Source organism: Archocentrus centrarchus, chromosome 7 (assembly GCF_007364275.1).
Source record: "Archocentrus centrarchus isolate MPI-CPG fArcCen1 chromosome 7, fArcCen1, whole genome shotgun sequence".
Taxonomy (NCBI): Eukaryota; Metazoa; Chordata; class Actinopteri; order Cichliformes; family Cichlidae; genus Archocentrus; species Archocentrus centrarchus.
In genome coordinates, this window is record NC_044352.1 from 13,411,822 (window position 1) to 13,433,360 (window position 21,539).

The following is a 21,539-nucleotide window of genomic DNA, read 5'->3' on the forward strand; positions in this document are numbered from 1 at the left end:
GCAAGGCTGTAAAGAAGAGTGGGCCAAAATTCATTCACAATGATGTGAGAAACTGATAAAGTCATAGAGAAAATGATTACTTTGTTATTGCTTCTAAAGGGGGTTCTATAAGCTATTGAATCATGTGGTATACTTAGTTTTTCACATGACTGCACAGTCTCGTGAAAACTTTCTTTTTCACAATTGTATATATTGGTCGATTAATTAAAAATTAAGTGTGCAGTGACTTTTAAAATGTAACCACTTTATTTTTAGTGCTACATGCTTGCAGAGTAGTGTTTATGACCTTGAAAACAGAGCACCTTGCGTGCAGCCTGGCAAAGCAAAACCCATAAGGCCACAAACATTCGCTGTCACTAAAACTGTGGGCTCACAATCATAAAAGAAGCCGAGTCAGTTTAATGTGACAACATTTTTGTCAGCTTTTAATTTCTGTTCTCTTGATTTTGGTAGCTGTCACAGGGTGCTGCTTAGACAGTGTGTGTGTGTACGTGGGGCGGGGCGGGGGGGGCATGATGGTCGCAGAAAAGAAATCTTAGCGTGGATAGATTTAATTTAGACAGCATTGGCATCCCTCATTAGATACACTCAGAAAGTAAAATATGTTTTTGTACCTCTAGTGATGCTATGGCTTGTCAGTGGAGTTATCCTCTCTAAGGTATTGCTGTTTTACAGAGAGCAGTATTGAACCTACATTGGCACTTTGTACCTTTTTTAAAAAATGTCCCCATTTATTTGTTTTATATATTTTTATGATTATTCATTAACTGGAAAATGGACTGACATTTGTACAGTGCTTTTCTAGGCCTGCTAACCACTGTATCTACCTTTTACACCTCTAGCCAATTTAGAATCATAGATTAACCTAAAATGCGAGGCTGTGCTTACTAGTGTGACGTCGATATAGAAGACAGACAGATACGTCATTTTTTAACTTCAATAAATAAGAAAATTGGCAAATGAATGTATTAAGAAATATATGTCTATATTGATATATCAAGAAATATATTTTAGAAAATGTCTTTCCGATTTGGCTGAACACAGACAAAAAAAACAAATGTTTCCTCTATTATTTTTCTCCATAAAAGTAGAACCTAATAATATTTCATACAGGAGTTAGTCATACAGTTAGAGTTGACCATGAAAATTCAGTATCCCCCTGTTCTACCAGTGGGTTGAAACGGCAGGCAGTGAAACAGAGCAGCAGTGACGCTGACATGTCAGACAGAGAGGTGACAAAAATAAATAGGTGGTCAAACCGGAAAAGTGTCTATGACACAGAGTAGCACAAATTGCCTGCTTCATTTCATCATCTCTAACCTAAACATAATTCTTCTGTTTCCTTGTCTCCTAGCTACGAGCCCATGCTGTGGACATGAACGGGAACCAAGTTGAGAACCCCATCGATCTGTACATCTTTGTAATCGATATGAACGACAACAGACCCGAGTTCAAAAACCAGGTCTACAATGGCTCTGTGGACGAAGGCTCGAAACCAGGTAATAAAGTATAGATGGACAAAATGAAATGGGATCATTTACAACAGAAATATATTTTAAAAAATGTAAAGAAACTTATGGGTGAACAGAAAAAGAACAGTGAGTATATCAGGAGAGATTGCTTTTGTTAAAAGTATGACTATACCAGTGAATCTTTGATGCAACAGAGAATTTTCCATTCCCCTTGATTTAGCAGACGGACAGAGAATCTGTCTCCTAGAGTGGCTTTTCATTTAGCCTGGTGCAGCAGTGGTCATAAACCAAAGAGGGTGCTCAGGCTGGAGAGGAGATTGAGGATTAAATGTACCACGCTGTAGCACCACTGGGTCATTTTATGTCTAACCTCAGAGCGGAAGAATCACAGAGATGAGCTCTTTGTGTGCAAGCGTGTGTGAGTTTGAACCCGATGAGCCAGAGTTTATTGCACCAGAGGTGATCTCAGAAGGTGTGCGGGTGCTCAGTACCTTTTCTTTCTGTTTTGCTTGCTTGCCTTCTTACTTTGGTCACACCTTACTTTTATTTTTTCTTGTTTTCTTTTTCAATTTTCTTTCCTAAAAGATACTGTTCCCTTTGCCTGGGCCTCGCCTCACACAGCACACAAGTCCCTGTATGGCATGCATGACATTCAGCTGAACAATAATCATAAAAAAAGAGAGTTTTAGAATTTAGAGCTCCAGTGGTTTCAATGGAAGGCCAATTACAGACTTGAATTAGTTTGCAAATTAAAGAGTCATTATGGGGACCTAATCCTGTCAGGCACAGCTTAGGATCCCCATACAAAGGGTCCACATTAAACCCCCTAAGACTGCAGCTTAATGAAATTACCCCAGCGATGTGTGGCACATTGTGATTCTAAATCTCCTTCTCTCTATCCCCACATCTCTAGAAAAAAAAAAAATCATGGGTAGAGGACTGATAGTCTCCCCACTTGGAATCACACCAAATATGGAGTCTGTCCTCTATTTCTCTCTTTTCCTCTCCCTCCCCCTGTTCCTAACAGCTTTTTTGTTGTCTCGCTGAGAGGCCTTTAGAGTGCTCCCTCTGGCCGAGTCATTGACAAATGTTGCTTTGAAATGTAATGAAGTTTGAAATGGGAGCTGCGGTTACAATTATCCTCGGACAGGGGCTGTCACTGGCATGATATCACTATCTCTGGCAATTAGAATTGGCTACAAGAGAGGGAGAACAAGAGGGAGAAAGAGATAGAGAGATTGGGTGACAGGCAGTGATCCCACAGAGTTATATGAGTATGTGGAGGCAGGCAAGCTAACAAGTGTTGTATTCATGACAGAATAGAGGCTTATTCTTCGCAGCTGATTTGTCTCCATACATCATACCTACGCTTATAGTCAGAATAGTTTTTATATTAGTTTTTAATTTATCCTTTAAATTAAAAAAAAAAAGGATTTAAAAAATATTTATATGTGTACTTTGCTTTTGGTTTCTACTATTTATGCAAGTCATTGTTTATAAAACCGCTACCCAATAATTTTAAGTTGTGCAAAATGTGTGTATAAAGCACACCTGTCCACAGAATCAGTTTCCTCCATTCCAACCTCTCCTCCACCATGGGCAAGACCAAAGAGCTATTAAAGGACATCAGGGACAAGACTAATGACCTGCGCAAAGCTGGAATAGGTTACAAGATCATTAGAAACCTTGGCTAGATGGTGACGACTGTCAGTGCGATTATTCAGAAATGAAAGAAATATAAAATGACTATCAGTCACCTTCGGTCTGGAACTACATGCAAGATCTTGCCTCATGGGGTGAGGATGATCGTGAAAAAAGGTGGTGCATCAGCCCAAAACTACACAGGAGGAGGTTGTTAATGATGGGAAGGCAGTGGGGAACACAGGAACTAAGAACACTATTGATAACACACCGTCATAATGGACAGAATTCTTGCAGTGCCAGCAAGGTCCCCCTGTTCAAGAAGCCACATGTACAGGCTTGTCTTAAGTTTGCAAATGAACATCTAAATGATTCAGAGAAGGCTTGGAAGAAAGTGCTGTGGTCAGATGAAACCCAAATCGAGATCTTTGGCATTAACTTAGCCCATTGTGTTTGAACTAAGAGAAATGCTGAGTATGACCCAAAGACCACCATCCCCACAGTCAAGCACGGAAGTGGAAACATTACGCCTTGGCGCCTTTTATCTGAGTGCTTCAACGGCCAGTTAACAGGTTCATGTACCAAACTTGGATGAGAACCTCTGTCCCTCACCCAGAACACTGAAGATGGGTCGTGGATGACTCTTCCAGCGTGACAGTGACCCAAAACATACCATTAAGGCAAAAAAAGAGTGGGTAAAGAAGAAGCAAATGAACGTCATAGGGTGGCCTATCCAGCCTACAGACCTCAATCCTATTGAACCAACTTACAAATTTAGAAGGGGATCAAATAATTATTTCCCCCACTGTAGAGGTGGCAAGGCTGAGACTATTGCTTAGATTAGGGTGGGAAGAAACTAATGGCACCTTAATCTTTTGTTTGAATTCATACAGTGTATAACAGATTCTTATGTAAACTTCAAGTCCCCTTTAGAAGTTTGTATTCTGTAAAAAAAAAAAAAAAAAAGGGGGGGGGGGGGGTGTCATCGCCGCTAATGTACCTGTTACCTGCCCTTACTTACTGTGAACAGCTGGTTAACGCCGAAGGTATCACCGCTGAGACGTCTGATCAAACGCACTTTGAATTACCGTAATTACACGACCGTTTGTCCTGTCGCAAAAAATTCAAACAGTTTCTGAAAGCTGAGAAATTGCACTTAACATCCAACATAGGGTTATTACGATAATTGTTGCCGGAAGTCCCTGAATGGCGGCACGTGGTAAATAAAGGGTTAAATGGTTGGTTGCACTGTTAAATTATGGCTATGTGGAACCAACAACTGTTGAGAAATCCTTTTGTAAAAAGAAAAGCTTTAGCTGTAACTCCAGTTCTATGACCAGTGCAAAGCCCCATAACTTGACCATTGTTAGCTAGAGGGGAGAAGGTCTTTACTATGTGTCAGTAATGTTATATACAAAAATAGTTCAAATAAGCCACTGTAATGTACTAGTAATTAAGCAACAAAGAGTGTGCCGGTGGAAATAAATGCTGACAAATATTCCTTTCTTCTTCAGGAACATATGTGATGCATCTGTCAGCATTCGATGCAGATGACAACACCACAGCTAATGGAATGGTGCGCTACCGAATCCTGTCCCAGACGCCACACAGCCCAATCCCTAACATGTTTACCATCAACAGCGAAACTGGGGACATTGTGACAGTAGCGCCTGGTCTTGATCGAGAGGTTGGTCTTCTCTACCCTGAAGCATTTAAAAAACAAATCTGTTACCACTTTATAATAATCATTTTTTAATAAATGGTAGAGTAAAGGTTGATTAAATGTGAGTGTTTTTTGTTTGTTTTTTTACTGTTAACAGTAATGAAATATAAAAATATTTACTAACTGATTAACAAACCACTTATGAGTAGTACATAATTGGTTATTGTGAAGTGGTAACTGATGTTTTTGGCTAATACATACTGTGTATCACATCAAAGATAAAAGAACATTAGTAATTAGCAATAATAGAATATTGAATTCATAAGATAATATATTTGTCATCATTTCATTGTTGGATAACAGTAGAATAACAATTCATTTTAATTACTTATTAATTTACCAGAAACCTTTTATGTTTTATGCTGTACAGGCAAAATAATTAGTCCATTACAAAAAGTTATACTGGTTATGGCAGTTAGCTGTTCCTTCCTGAGCCTGGTTCTGTAGGAGTTTTTTCCTGTTAAAAAGGGAGTTTTTCCATCCTACTGTTGTCAAGTGCTGCTCATAGGGTATCATCTGATTGTTGAGGTTTTCCCTTTAATATTGAAGGATCTTTACCTTACTCTATAAAGTGCCTTGAGGCAACTGTTGCTGTGAATTGATGCTATATAAATAAAATTGAACTGAACTAGGTAAGGAAGATGAAAATACTTTTAGTCATACAGTCTGTGAGCCCTTTGTCTGAATGCAACAATGTCTAGCTGGTTAGAAGTAAAACCTTTGTATCTCTGTTTATGGAGCAGAGTTCCTAATAGCATTGTTTGCTCCGATAGCACCCTGAGATATGACTTTCAAATGTTCTGTTGCCATTTGTCGCCACGCACACACACACACATGAACTCATCATTTTTTTACAGTAAATTGTCTGCGGTCACCTTGTGTATGGAGCTCTAAAAGTTGTGACAAGATCCAAATGTGTTTATTCTCGCAACATGGATGTGCCAGTGACAACTCTGCAAAGAAATCTCCGAGACAGATCATCCTCCCAAACTGTCACCAGTGACAGACCTATTAACAACACATCACGCAGCAGTGGGCTGCTCATGTTGCTGCTCGTGTTGCGTGTGTGTGTGTGTGTGTGTGTGTGTGTGTGTGTGTGTGTGTGTGTGGGTGTGGGTGTGTGTGTGTGTAAGAGAGAGAGAGAAAGAGAGAGAGAGTTTGTGTGGTAAAGATAAAGTGGAAATATCTGAGATAGAATGCCCTTGACACCTGTCAGACAAACACAAAAGCCCATATAATCACATCTACACTCGATAAAACACAGGCAATAGAGTGAAAAAACGAAAACTGAAGGGAGCAATAGAACAAAAACTGAGCTGGTAAGATGGGTTATTACAATAAGGAGGGAGGAAGTGTGTGAATTTGGCAGTGAAGATAGTGTGATGGAGACAGAGAAGCAGGATGAGACATGATGGTGCCAGAGGGAGAGAGAGGTGTAAGGGGAACACAGACTAAAAATGTCTCAGCTGAACCTCTCCCTTTTTACTGAGTTTATCAGCACACTGCTAATCCACGCAGTCAACCCTTAAATGTAAGATTACACTCCTGCCACCCCTAAACACACACGTAGAAATAAACACACACACATAAAGAAGCAAGTTTGTACTTCAAAGAAATTGTGTCAAAATAATTATTTCCCTTGCCCATAACCTTTGTAATAACAAATGCTTATCCAGGTTAGTATCACTGGGATTTCAGTTGCTCTTCTGATCACATCTGCTTGCTTTGTGATCAAACAACAGCCACATGTAAATATAATTTGCACAGGTTGGTCATAGTCCCAACAAGATAAAAGCTCATCTAACACTTCATCTTCCTGCTATTTTACACAAGACTGACAAAAATCTATAGACATACCTACCTCAGCAGAGTAGCAAGTCAAGCCAATAGAGCAACATCACTCCAGCTGACCTCAGACCTGTTATATTTTCTAATAAATCCACTAACCTTATATACCACATAGATCCAATTACTGTAAAGCAAGCAAGTAGTGTAGAGATTTTTAATGCTTTTTGACACCACATCTAAGACCCATGAGCAGACTTCATTAACCAGATAACACATCAGTACTGCATGTTAATACCAGGTGCAAACGTTGCTTTTAGATCTTAGGAAAAGGGAGTAATGGGAAAATACTGTTATAAGCCTGCCTCTCTCACCTCTTTTGGCCTTAAACATCACCATCCATTCATCCATTTGCTACCACTCATCTATATCCAGGTCACAGGTTTACCTTCTGCACCAGCTCAAAGAATATTCTTTGTCTGAGGCTAATTCTAACTTTAACCTCACACCAACAGTTAACTTCTGAAATGAGGATGAACCAGAATGTGCTCACTATAGGCCAAAACCCAAGATTGGTGACCACATATATGTGCCCAGATGCAAACGTAAGTGAGCGGCATTGTGCTGGTATGGTTTCTCTCCTTAGATGAAAGGGTCTCTGCAAATCAATACAAAGTTATGAGAGATGAGTGCTGAACCCATTTGAAAACTTTTGAAAGCACTCCATCACTATCAAACATCAAATGAGGGAATATATTTCAGAAGAGTGGGGTATTAGTGGAGTCAACAGGACTAAATATCATAGTATACACAAGACATATGGAAGAGAATAATTGCAGGTGCTGCTAATGGCAGACTCGATGGTTTAAGCTCCACATCAAATGCTAGCAGCAATAACTTTTGCAGACTCTATTCTGCTTAGAATAGTTTGGTTCCTGTTTTCATTTGGAAGCTATAAAAGGTGATTAAGGCCTCAGTCACATAGGCCTAGAGACCAGTTGGCAGCCATCTGGCAACCATTGCTTGCAAGGCAAAAATATGAATTCCCAACTGGTTGTGAGTGGTTGATAGAGAAAAGTGTGTATTCTACGACTGGCTGGTGAGTGGTTGCTGGAGGCTGTTGGCATCCATTTGTGTGAAATTGTTTGCAAAGAGGTACATGGTGCTACACCGAAAACCTTGTAATTACTTTGCATCCTAGCAGGTTGCTGAGGTTGCCTGTAGTTTGCATGGAAGAGAACAGCTGCAAACACAAACTACTCACAAACATTAGCAATACTTAAAAGTGCAGTGCAAACTGTAAATGGGAACATTCACAATCCGTTTCCATTTTCCACCACATTTTTTCAACTTTCCCTACAGTTCAGAGAGTAAATGGCGATGCTTACATATTCTATTCAAATTATGCACAGCTATGGCCACGTGTTAGTGACCAAAGCAATCACAAGGTGATTTGGTGCAACAAATTCTTTGTGACCAGTTAAACCTAGCAAAGCCAGCGACCACTTGCCAACAGGTCAGGGAACGCACATTTTTCAACTAAATGATTCTCTTACTAGTCGACAGTAGTGTTAATTTAACACTACTGCACTACTAAACACCGTTTCTCCTTTCCCTTCTCTCACACTGTGTGCACCTCCTTAAATAGATGTGAGTGAAGTTTGCAAGATATTAATCAAACTGGCAGCAACATGTTATGTTACTGTAAGTATGTGCTTTCTTCATGCTATGTTAATGCACTTTCTAGCAACCAGTGCACTGCTGGTGACAGGTGGTGTGCTAAAGCCAGAGCAATATTGAATTGAATTGAGTAGATCAGCTCATAGAGTTTTCCCCATTGTCAACAATACCTAATCCATCTTTTTGAATCAGGATAAGACTTGCATCCAAACCAGATATTTTGATCAGAACGTCCTTAAGAAATGCTAATCTGTTAAACTAGTTAATCATATTGTAATAATGTACAACAACAGCTAACTTTTGGTTCTAAGATGTTACATAGCCAGTCGCTACTAGTTAGAGTTGCAGCCCTGATCTACGGCAGCACCGATCTCTCACTTTGTGACTGTTTTAAACAAGCAAGGTAAAAAGTAAGACTTATGACAGCCCCAACAACCAGTGGGGTAGTACTGCAGTACTTTGAAGCAGAAAGTGAACAGTTGTATGCATGATGTGTCAGCATGAGCTGCCATATAACCACTTCATCACCTGAGAGGCAAGAAGACTGCTGGAATTAGCAAAGCTAACATTAAAAAACTATTAGTTATAAACACACAGTGTTTAGTTATAAACGCACATTTTCGTGACAACAGGGTGGCTGTGGCTCAGGAGGTAGAGCAGGTAATCAACTAATTGAAAGGTTGGTGGTTCGACTCCTGGCTGCTCCGATGCAACCCTTAGAGTATGAATGTGTGTGAATGTTAGATAGAAAGCACTTTGAAGTAGAAAACAGTGTTTGTGTGAATGAGTAAATGCAAACATGTTGTATAAAGCAGCTAGAGCAGAAAAGCGCTAATTAAGAACTAGTCCATTTAATTTGATATAATTTGATTATATATATATGCTAAACTTCTGTGTATGATGTTTAACCTCGTCACTTAATTTTTACTCAGTTTATAGTGTATTCTGAGTGTTGTCTGTCATTTAGCTTAGTAAATTAGTCCAGTTAATTTTTTTACTCCAATTTAAATAACTAGTAAGTTAGTCACTAGGAACATCCCTATCCTACACAATCCTACACAGGATTACAGCTGGCAGCACCACTTTTTCTTCCACACTTCAGGGTTTTATTATCCACCAGCGAAAAATAAAGCAGGAGGATATTTTTGACAAACCGTCCATCCATCCATGAGGTTTTACATTTCCTGTCTATAGACTCTAAAACCATAAGGAATAGATCCATGAAATTTGCCATATGTGTTCTTTACTCTTCAAAGATGTGCAACACCTTATCCATAATCCTGGATGTTTAGTACCCTTTGTACACTTTGGCTGTATTTATCTGAAGGGGGTAGTAAACAGCATGGAGGCTTTCAGGCTGCTAAAGCTGTGATAATATATGCAGCCTGGCTATACCTTCTTGACCATTACTGCCCAAAGAGGAGAAAGTGATTCCCTATATCTAGCAACTGACCTAGGTCACTGAACACCTGGCTGTAGCTAGATAATAAGAAACTGGGGAATCTCAAATTTCTAGGTAAAGAACCTGTCTGTTTATTGTAAAATCAGTTTGCTGCCTTATTGATTAGTCCGTGATGCCAACTTCTCATTGGCTGTTCATGTTGGTCAAGGATAACTTTATGGCCATAAATCAGAATCAGAATCAGAATCAGAAGGTTTTTATTGCCATATGGGTGAACAGGTTCACAGCCTTAGGAAATTGCTAAATAGTACAGTCTTTGACCCCGTCATTGAGCAATATTAAAGCCATACCTACTGCTCAGCAGTGTTTCTCAAATGTAAACAACATAGTTGGATTATGTTTTGTACATGGTTACTGTATGATTATAGTGATGTTATACGTAATGCATTGATATCAGCAGATTATGTAGTGTGGGTGCATTATTTAGTAATATTCCTTGATTTAATGAGTGTTGTTAATATTGAAAACATATTTTTGCTGGAATATATATTACGTCTTTTCTAACCCGGGGTGACTAAAAGTATTTACCTCCAAATTAGAACAAAATAGTTTTGAAGAACATAATAAAATGCTTGCTAAATGGTTTTCAATTATGCAAGGATACTGTAACAGTCTGTTCTTGTAAAGAGAGCGTGAAGGTGACGCTGTCATTTTACTGGTCAGTCTACATTCCTGCCTCACCTATGGTAATGAGCTCGGGGGGGGGGGGGGGTGTTGTTCTTTCCTTGTGGAGGCAGATACCCACCCAGACCAGGAACTGGATAAATGTGTATATTGTACAAATATTTTTCAAGTAAATTTGTGTGCACAGTTTCTGCAGCATACAAATACATACTGTGTCCCAACAACATTATTCCTAGACGGCAGATAAAAGTCTTAACCTTGCCAGAAAAAAAACGTACCTTCTGTACTGTACATAAACTTCACAGGAAGATTCTACGCTGCACACTGCAGTGTTTACCTGGTCCACTTTTAGTCAGCACTTTAGCCCTTTGAAACTTGGAAAGTTTCTGCGTCTCCCTTCTCTTCTTGGACTGGAGTGTTGGAGGTGTTAGGCGCTAGAAAAAAAGCAAGAAGAAACATCATTTATTTTTGGTATTATCCCTCCCTTGTGCCTCAGTTGCATCCCCTGCTGCCTCTTATCCTATCTTCTGTTCTTTACTTTTGAAATGTCTTCTTCCTCTTCTTTGTAAACTCCCACACTGATTCTCTTCTAAAGATTTCCACTGGTCTGCAGTGGACTTTTAAGAGCTTGTTGACAGTAACAGACCTTAGTACTCCAGAGAAAACTGGCTATGCTGCAGTGTTGTTGCAGTGCTGAGAGGTTCAGAGGAGCGCTACATAATTACTCCCTTGTCTAATTAGTGAGAGTGTTGTGTACACGCTGTACACAGGCTGATGGGACAGTCAGGCAAGCAGAAGATATGGAGAAAGAGAGGTGTGTGTACGTGTTTGTGGATGTTTGTGTGTATTTACGGGTGTTAATGAGAGTGTGTGTACAAGGTTGGAGTTCAGCATCTCATCTAGCATCAAGATGAGAGGAACTGAGAGGAGCTGTCTAATCCTCCTGATGTGGCGTCCTGGCCTAATTGGGATATTTACTCGGTAATTAGCAGGTGAGAGAGACACTGGGAATGTAATTGGGAATCTCAATGACGAGACACATTATCCAGACAGTCAGCTCCTGGGCTCCATACTTCCTGCAGCCCATTAAATGCACCCTGGGACAGAAGAAGAGACAGGGGAAGCCATGAACAGAGGAAGAGAAAAATGGTGGGAAACGAGCTACATGGCTAGAACAATGCAATGCAAACGGCTTATAAGAAAAATAAGAAAACCATATGTCAGCATCTAGTGAAGTGACACTGTGTCATTTCAAAAGATGAAGCAGCATTTATCATTCCCTCACATTATTGCCCCATAGATAGTCTATTAATCTCTGTCAGCTGGATCATTGTCTTTACATCTGTCCATCAGCGCTGAATAAGCGATGCCTTTGATAACTTAGATAGCATACTGTACCAATGGGGAGGCTTCACAGTGGTGCCTTCAGATGGTCTGAAGTCTGGATACGTTCCAGTGAGGAGATTTCAGCTCAGTCAAATGAAAGACTTCACCCTTGTGATTTTGTGTTTCAAATAAGACTGTAGGCAGTCACTATAGAATAGAACGCAGGCTCAGCTTTTTTCCCCATGGGAGTCACAGTCTGTGGCCACTGCTGTAGGAAGAGAGAGCTTTCTGCAGATGAATAACTGCACACTGCTGTTTTTTTTTCCTATTACTGTCTTTTACAGAAAGTGTCCCAGTATACCATTATCGTGCAGGCCACGGACATGGAGGGCAACCTGAACTTTGGCCTTTCCAACACAGCCACTGCCATCATCACTGTCACGGACATCAATGACAACCCTCCCATGCTGACCTCCAGAACTGTGAGTTATTACAAATGAGGTAATGGGGAATGGGTAACAATTCAAAGAAATAGAGGACTTGGGTTAAGAGAAGAGGGTGGAAATCATAGGAATCTGGAGAAAAAAAATAAGAAATATTTCAAACAAGGAAGAGAGGAAAGGAGGAAATGGATGGAGGGAAAATGAAAAGGGGGGAATCAACACCATTATATTGTTACAAGGAAATATTTACACAAGGACAGCGAGGGAGACTTATAAAGAATAATTGCTCATTTTCTTGTAAAGAACTGAAACACACACGTGCGCGCAGACACGCGTACTCATGAGTCATGAGGAATAACAGATCCATATCATTGACTTTCATGGGCAAGAAAACTAGAGCCAGCAAATGGTTAATGATTGTTGTCATGATGGTGATATTTAGAATGATGATTACATTACAGAAGGTCATTACTGAGAGCAAGGTAAAATTAAAAATCCAAAGTACTGCAATATATGTAATATATTATATTGCTGGTGGTGCCATTCTGCAGCATCATCACTAAATCAATTAGTGAGGCAGGGTATTTCTGCTTTGACTTACACATATATATAGATTTTATATGGTATATATTCATTGGTCTCAGAACTATAAAATGTTTAGATGCTTGGGTGGAACAGCTGAGATGGCAGCTCAGTCGTTTTCATACTTATAGCTGGAAACAAACAAAAAAACAGACCTATTATTTTCATGGTTGGAAATACGTTTTATATGATGTGACAGAGACATACATTTGTTTAGAAAATAAGAAAGTGAAACCATTTTCCTGCACTCAACATGTTTTGTTTTGATGAAACGACTGCCTAGGTGTCGGTATGATTTCAGGTGTCAGGATTATTCAGGATGTGTGCTTTCCTGTCATTAGCGATGAGAGCCTGGGTCTGTTGGATAGATAAGGTGCTTAGCTTTGCAACTGCTGAAATATTGACAGAGGCAGTATCAGCCACACAGTATACTGTACTCAGCTCTTTGACGTGGTAGCAGAAGTTTTAGCATTAGCATTTGCCCTGGGGGCTATTAAGATCCTTATGATGATGACTTAGCATTGGCGGTAAGCATATGTCAGTCATCAGAGAACCGCTACATCACACACAGCAGGACACTGAGAGGGCAGAAGGGAGGAAGACCATACAGCAAGGCAAGGGTGAGGAAAGAAAGGAAAAAGTAAGGGAAGCTAATGAGCGGACCACCGTGTAGACTCAAAGATGGAAAAATGGAAAGGAAAAAAGTGATGAGAGAATGATGGGAAGAGAAGAAGGAATGAAGGATTATTTAGTCACAGGAGCTATTTTGTACAGCAGCAGTGATAAAGTGTAGACACGGCCTGTTGTAAATCAGAGGCCTCTCCTGACTCGGCACCCCCTTACTGCATTAAGATTCTGTACTGATGGTGGTGTATTGATGATAGTGGGCAATAATAGATTGATATTTTCTGTATTCCACCATGTTTAAGTGCATTTCCATCAGCGTCACAGAGGGAAGTTAATACTATCATGGATATTGATGATCAAGTTTAGCGGAGGTTTTGGAGCCACGATGAGCAGAGCACTTTTACCCACTCCCTTCATAAATCATCCGTTTTCGTGGGGGTATAACATAAAAGCCATTTTGTTGAGAATGCAGGCCATTATGCAAATATTTAGTATTTGCAATAAACCCCATAGATCTTTCAACGTGTCCCAGAAATATAAAGTTTGGGGAATTTGTCTTTAATGTTGGAGATTAATATTTCATCATGCCTATCAGAGGCTGGCCTATTTTTCAAGTCAGCAAAGGGTGGTGTATGGGTACAGATGGGAAGACTCTGGGTGCTTATTCAGGGCTGCATACATGCATTCATGTGGCATCCGTGGTGCAGATAGATGAGATAAAATGAAAAATGTTATTCATCTCTTTTGTTTGTTAATACATACACCTCAACAATGAGTACATCTGATATGGTATAGGGTGCCTTTTGGATATATGTAGAAACCTAAAGCCAAGAAATCAGGGTGTCACCGTGCAGGATTCATTGCAGTGCTTCCTTGGCCTCCTTTAGCTACTATCCTAACAAAGCTTATTTGATGAAGTCCCCTGTCACTTCTCCGCTTGCACTCGTAACTCTCTTTGCCTCCTTTAGTCTTTCTCCACAGCCAAAAAAGTGACAGAAGATTCGGGGTGTTGGCAAGACGTGGTTTGTCAAGTGTTGTGAGAAAGCCAAAAGCACTGTGTGCCAATCACAATCAGAGAGTCCAGCAGTTGGAGACAGTATCATATACAAAAAAAGTGTATGATCAGAGGAAATCTAATCCTCCGCCTAATTACTGCTATAGAGTAGTTCCATGTTAAAAGTGTAACTAAGTGCAGTATGCTGCTAGCATCAATAGGAGCCAAAGCACTGTTTGTGTAATCAGTCATTAAGACAGTGAAAGAAAGAGAACAACTCCAGGGCTTTTCTAATATTTAAATGCTCTCTGTTCCATCCATTATTGACAGTAAATCCAGCAACCATCAAAGATCACTGACATTAAAATTCAAGTTTTGAATACAGAGCATTTGTAAATGATAATTGGAAGGAACTTCTGGTTCAAGAGAGGAAAAATAATTACTTCAAGTACTTATCAGAAAGTTTATTCAAAGATCTAACTCGTACAGCATTGAAATGCTCTTGTCTCCTTGAAAATGTTCACATCAGCTGCATTCCTAGACTAATTTATGCATTATTTTGTTCTGTTGAAAGGCGCACTTTATTGCAGTGCCTCCATCATAGGAATTTAAAACTTGTGAACACACTTGCTATTGAAAATTAAAGATGACAGAAGTGCAGTAATTAGAGGTTACTGACTAATGTTCTTTGCCCTTGACCCACGGTTTGTCTTTAAGTTGATATTTTCACAATCTTTAACATTTCACAGTTTTTTGCAAAGAACACTTTGAAATGTATATTTTTTGCATGTGAGTAAACTGATAAAGTCTTCTCTGGAAAGCATTCCACATACAATGTGGGGAAAAACAAGACTTAATTTATTCTATTTTAATTCTAGATATGATGTATCAGGCCTACCCCTCTTCCTCTATAAAGAGATAATGAGACAAGAACGCTCATACTGTGGCGTTGCTAATCAGAGTTGTGGTGGACCCTTCAAAGCCTTCCATCAGATTTGATTAACACTTGCCCTTAGTTATTACTGTGTGGTGAGAAAGAAGATGCTCCTTAGGGAGCCTATAAGAACCATCTCTGAAGTTTTATTTTATTGAATTGGCATTGGGGAGTCCCTGAACCAAACCACAGTAATAAACCACATGAGCACACACATACACACTCTGACACTAACAAATGACAGCCTGCCTATCCAAAGCAGGCAGCGCATCAGGACCACCCGGACTTGTCTGTTGTCTTAAGAATGTCATTGAGTCTCTGAACAGCTCTCCTGATGCAGCCCCCTAATCTGCCCGCTGCTGTCGGCTGTTTGCTGGGTGATGCGAGGTTTGCCAGGCAGGGTATTATGATCCGATGGAGTGTTTGGTCTGGGGCTTTGCTCTTTGATATCCTCACATAAGCAGCTCAGTCGCACTTCCATGCCTGTTACCCATGTGACACGGTAACTGTATGGTACTACATGCCTGTTGCCTGCAGATGAGATGAGGACATGCCAACATGCTCTAACCAAGTAACTGGTTAAGAGTTGACGGGATGTTTGTGTAGGTGGGGCTCTGGTCAACTTGTGTTTTACGAGTTTTGATGGAGTCATTGCAGTAGGTTTTTGTGGGATTTATCACTGAGTCTGTACAGCTTTGATGAATCCCTAACATAACAGACGCATGACAGACAGCAGCTCACTCCTCATCAAGGCTTATCAGGACAAAGCACATGTTTTTGTACAGGACAGGGACAACTAAAAACCACTTACATACACTCAAACATCTGTTTTAACCCTCCCAATTCCTGGTTCTTTTCTCCTTATCCATTTTTTTCTCCCCGTGTCTCTCTGGCTTTTTAAGGAATGAAATATTATTGCTCATCAATGATGGGTAATAGCAATGTAGAAAGCAGTGAAAACAGAACAACGCCCCTGTGTGCGTGCGCTCACCAGTGTGAAACCGTGTTTACTGCTTGTTTACTACAGTGGTAAAAAGCAAATTCATTAAAATTACTCTACCTGAAAACCTGAAAGGAGGACTGTTTCTATAAAGACAAATGAAAAAAGGAAGATAGGCACTCAGTGGCTTTTTGTAGAAATTGCCACACTCAAACGGCTCAATGCATCCTAAACGATCACAGGCACAGTAAGATATTTCAAAGCAATGTATCACAAGGTAACATTTCACTCTGCTTTCTACAGTTTTCTGGAGAGGTCCCAGAGAACCGAGTGGATATTGTGGTGGCTAACCTGACAGTTATAGATGCTGATCAGCCACACTCGCCTAATTGGAATGCCATCTACAGGATCATCAGTGGAGACCCTTCTGGGCACTTTACCATCCGCACCGACCCTATTACCAATGATGGCATGGTCACTGTGGTAAAGGTAAGATCCCAGTCTAGCATAACATGCTCTGCCTTGTCCTTATGGAGGTCAGTGTAGAAGAAACACGCTGATTTCCTCTGTTGAATGCCAAAGTCTCTCTGGATTTAGGTGCAAGCTGTAATAATAGACTATAAAGTTAAATGGGGACAGATTGGGGTCTTTGTCTTTCATGTACCCCTTTATGTCCAGGTTGAGGGATTGGAGGGTGCTGTGCCCTTCAGAAACAACCCGTACACTCACACAAAGCCTTAAACACAATGGCTGGTGAGACCACTGTAGCAAATTAGGTATTGATTTCTCAATTACAAAGGCAACGTTTTTTATATACTCATAATGTTGTAGCTGCTGTGGTAAATGACAGCAACAACAAAGCCATGTCTTGTAACAGCCTGCTACGTTACTGTTCGACCTCTCAGTCAGAGGCTGTCCACATGGTTTTAAGCCATTTAGAAAAAAAATACAAAACTCTCTCCAACAGAAAAAAAAAACTCTGTATAAAATCAAATCAATCTGTGTGTGTGTGTGTGTGTGTGTGTGTGTGTGTGTGTGTGTGTGTGTGTGTGTGTGTGTGTGTGTGTGTGTGTGTGTGTGTGTGTCCGTATTTATTGTAGATGTGTGTCCCGTTGAATGGCCCTTAGGATTTGCATTTCTGTGGCCATCCTTGTGTGGCTTGCTGTAAATGTGCTTACCGTGTTTCATGGGTTTTGTAGAAATAACTGTTTTATTTGACCCGGGGGGTATTTTCACCATGTATCTGACTCCTGCAAACTGCATATCACATCACACAAGAATCTGGAAAAAAAAAAAAATAGCAATAACATCTCCTTATAATTCCCTTAGCACCCTGAGCAATGAGCATTGGCATTTTGCTTCTCTTCATTATCTCTAGATGACTGCCTTTTATAATCCATTCCTCTCACTCCCTGATGCAAAATTCAGCAGGCAGCCGGGTAGCCCTAAGCTTGCACAGGGACCCATGGGAGGTTATCAGGAAATCATAAAATAAGAGACAGGACACCCCCTGGGAAGAAACAAGCAATAGACAGTCTCAACAAGTAAACAGGGTGCTTCAGCTCTCTTTGTGAAAAGGGAGACAGAACATTCACATCAGACAGCTTGTAATAGGTAAAGTCAAGAACCCATAAGACTGGTGCTACCTTGTTTTTCCTGTTTTTTGCCAAGGCATCTGTGGCTGCTAGTGCAGACACATCGAATTACACTGACACCCAGGTGCGCGTCAGAGAGTTCCACAAGATAGTTGAATTCTTCTGTAAACAAGGGATGAGGTTTTAACCTGATCATGTCATACATTTACACTGCTCTCTGTGGATTTTATGGGACGTATTCTCATTTCACGTCATGGTAATAAAGCCAGTAAACACATAAACACACAAAAACACACACACACACACAAATAAAGCCACTTGGTTCGAATGAGTGCTTAAGTTATGTAAATCACAGCTTATGATAAACAACAAAGATGACAGGGGAAGTGGAAAGGAGGAGTGAAGTGAGGCGAAGACACATTTCCGAGGATTGAGAAATGCAGCCCACAGAGAGCATAGATCACAGAGAGCCAGGATAGGGCAGATGTGAAAAGACGAGGGGTTGGGAAGCTGAAGTCCAGCGGAACAAATTAGGCAAAAGGGAAAAAGAGAAAAGAGTGAAGCGATTCAAGGAGATGTAAGATGTGATGGCTCATGGGCAAACGATGCAAGCCATGTTATTGACCTCTCACCCCCCTGGCTTCCCTCAGGGTGTGTGTGTCTGGGTATGTATGTGTGTTTTAGTTAGCCTACAGCTATACTCTAGACCTCCCTGTGCTTTGAATACCACTGGCTTTAGATCAAAGCGCCTTGAGCGTGGTTAGCCTGTAAATGGGCTCCCAGTGCTCCACGAGGTCACACACGAATACACACCAGTGTGCTTACATTTATTTATACTTGCATGCATGTACACAGGGAAACTGTAGCGCCGGCACAAATACCTCTACTTCAGTGGCCTTGTCGACCAGCCTTTTTTATAACGCTCATCTTTTTATGTCTGTGCTGTGCTCTCAGACTGTCTACTGAATAACAGCGAATTGATGCACCATACAGATCCACTCAAAGTCATTAACATCATCATCAGCAATGTGTGCTTTGCAGCAGTAATTGTCATCTGGCTGTTTAGAAATGTGCAAGAGGACGCTACAAGCAGCGTACTTGTTCTCTTTTTATTTCCTTGCTTGCTGTCATTTGAACCTGATTGTGTATTCTTCATTAGGAGAGCAAAGAACTGTCACTGTGGTTTAAGCTCAAGTCTCAAAGCCCCCTGTAGAGTACACATGGACACACTTTCACTCAAAAGGAATGACAACACACCATGAATAGTACCAGCCCTGCACTAATGTATGCCTGTGTGTGTGTGTGTGTGTGTGTGTGTGTGTGTGTGTGTGTGTGTGTGTGTGTGTGTGTGTGTGTGTGTGTGTGTGTGTGTGTGTGTGTGTGTGTGTGTCTTTGTTCATCAGGGGACCACTTGACATGACATATGTTCATTTATCATGTCCCTTTTCATCAGCAAGGTTTAATGCATATTCCCCAGGCACAGGCGGAAAAGAGAAATGTTGACAGGGGTTTTTACACTAATCAGCATAATGATTATAGTCCATGCATGATGCTTAGAATTAATAAATAAAATTAATATAATAATGCAGTTCATAATAGTAATAATCAACCTATGTCATTGAAGATCACTTTTTCCAAACTAAAACTTTCTCTGACTTTAACTCTATAGCCTGCGAGGTTTAGTTAATGTCTATGAGCAGAGGAGGTTGGTCACCTCTGTAGTATTTTTTTTATTACACTCACGTTCAGTACATGTTAAGGTACATAATGCAGGTTCTTTTATTCTTGGACATTTGACTTGTTTAAGGACAAGAATTTAAGAAATCTCAAAGGCAAGCAAGAGAAAATCTACTTTTCTTAAAGCACTGAGAGACAGAACAGAACAGACTGTAAGGTAAAGTCAATAAATGCAGAGGTAAATGTACAGTGGGCGATACACATCCACTGGATGTAAATTCATGTACAAGCTTAAAGGGATATTTGGTTTGTGGAATGCAAAATTACTCTAAAGGGTTTGTTTTGCTGTCGGTAACAGTGTAACCTTATAGATTATCTTTCAATAGCAGTAATCTTACACAGCATTGGCCCAGAATAGAGCATATCCTCAAAGAGAGAGAGAAATAGCAAAAAATAACAAATACTATGATGAAGAGACAAGAGCAACCTACACACAAAGGAGATAGAGAAGTTGAAGCAAGCAACAGCTTCATAAAACTTCGACTGTTTCAACTGTGTTTAGACCTCTTTTCCTTTACAGTCATTAACTCTTTTTTTCCCTTTCTCCAGCCAGTAGACTTTGAGATGAACCGCGCCTTTATGCTGACAGTGGTGGTGTCCAACCAGGCCCACCTGGCCACTGGCATCCAATCCTCACTCCAGTCAACAGCTGGTGTCACCATATCTGTCCAGGATGTTAACGAACCTCCTTACTTTCCCACAAACCCAAAACACATCCGGTTTGAGGAAGGTGTCCCTGCTGGGACCAGCCTGACGACCTTCTCGGCGTCAGATCCTGACAGACTTCAGATGCAGCAGATAATCAGGTATTGAGTGAGTACTGAGAGGCAGATCAGTCTACAGAATGGGAACATTCATTAGGTACATTTCAATAACAGTTTAATTTTGATCTTGTGTATCTTTTAGATCTAATTAGATAACATTTTTCTATGTGGTCAGGCTCTATTGTCTAATTACTGTAAGTCTGGCTATCTGCTTTTTAAGCACAAACCTGGCAGAAATGTCTCCATATGCACCAGCAGTGGGCTAAAAATCATCTCAAATAGGTTCCATGTCAGTGGTTAGAGGTCAAAGTTCAACAAGAGGACTATATTTTGTCATTACCCATCTCTCAAAATCTTACTGTGTGAAGTTTATGAGCCAACAGAGATCTCTGGGTAAGGAGGGTAAGAAGGTTAATAGGGAGCAGTAGCCTCTGGGGTAATCAGATGTGTGTGCATTCTGTAGGTTGCATGAGCACATACATGCAGGTTCGCACACACAGACTCACACAACATGACAGAGAGAGAACAAAAGAGATGGAGCGAGGTGGGGGCGGTAAAGAGAACAGCTGGCTGAGGCCCAAACACCTGACACAGCATTATGTCTACCTGCAGTGTTCGTTCTCTGTGTTAAGCCTCTCTGGATTTTAAATGTAAACCAACCTTTAAATGACCAGCAGGCCTTTTCTAAATCCTGCTGTCAGTTTGACAGCACCTGTGACTGCACTAGGGCCCTTCAAACTTAGATGTGTTGTTCTATGAAGAACAATCTGCTCTGCATTCTGCATGAAGAGAGAAGGCTTTAGATTATGTTCATACAACTACAGAACCCATAAATTTCCATTTGTGCCTGTAGAATGTCAGTACAGATTATAGAGAGTGCATTGTGATTTATAACTAGAACAGAAGAGTACACAATTAAGTTGATAACACGGATGTTTGGCGTGACATTAACACCACCTCCTTCTAGCCACCTTGCACTTTAACAGCTCCTTCCTTCCCATTTCTCTGGGGAAAAGATCTAAACAAATTTCCCAGATAATTTCACAGCAAATGAGAGTAAATTGGGTGTACATTATAATTTAGGAAGATTCCAAAGTCACCAGCTGGGCTCTTTCTCTCTCCCTTGCTCTCTCCTCACTCTCCTTTTTCTGTTCTCTTTCTCACTTTATCATTCTCTACTCTGTGGATTTAACTCAGTGGTTTCCACCGT

At 40.5% G+C, this 21,539-nt stretch overlaps 1 protein-coding gene across 1 annotated transcript in view; it reads left to right on the top strand.

Annotated features, from left to right (window-relative positions):
• Nucleotides 1-21,539, top strand: part of LOC115782933 (cadherin-4-like) — a 267,755-nt gene that overhangs the window by 224,438 nt on the left and 21,778 nt on the right. Inside the window, exons 7-11 of the mRNA XM_030733471.1 lie at nt 1,355-1,499; nt 4,628-4,800; nt 12,058-12,195; nt 16,537-16,722; nt 20,115-20,371. Coding sequence (XP_030589331.1) covers nt 1,355-1,499; nt 4,628-4,800; nt 12,058-12,195; nt 16,537-16,722; nt 20,115-20,371 — 899 coding nt within the window. The remainder of the gene's footprint in view (nt 1-1,354; nt 1,500-4,627; nt 4,801-12,057; nt 12,196-16,536; nt 16,723-20,114; nt 20,372-21,539) is intronic.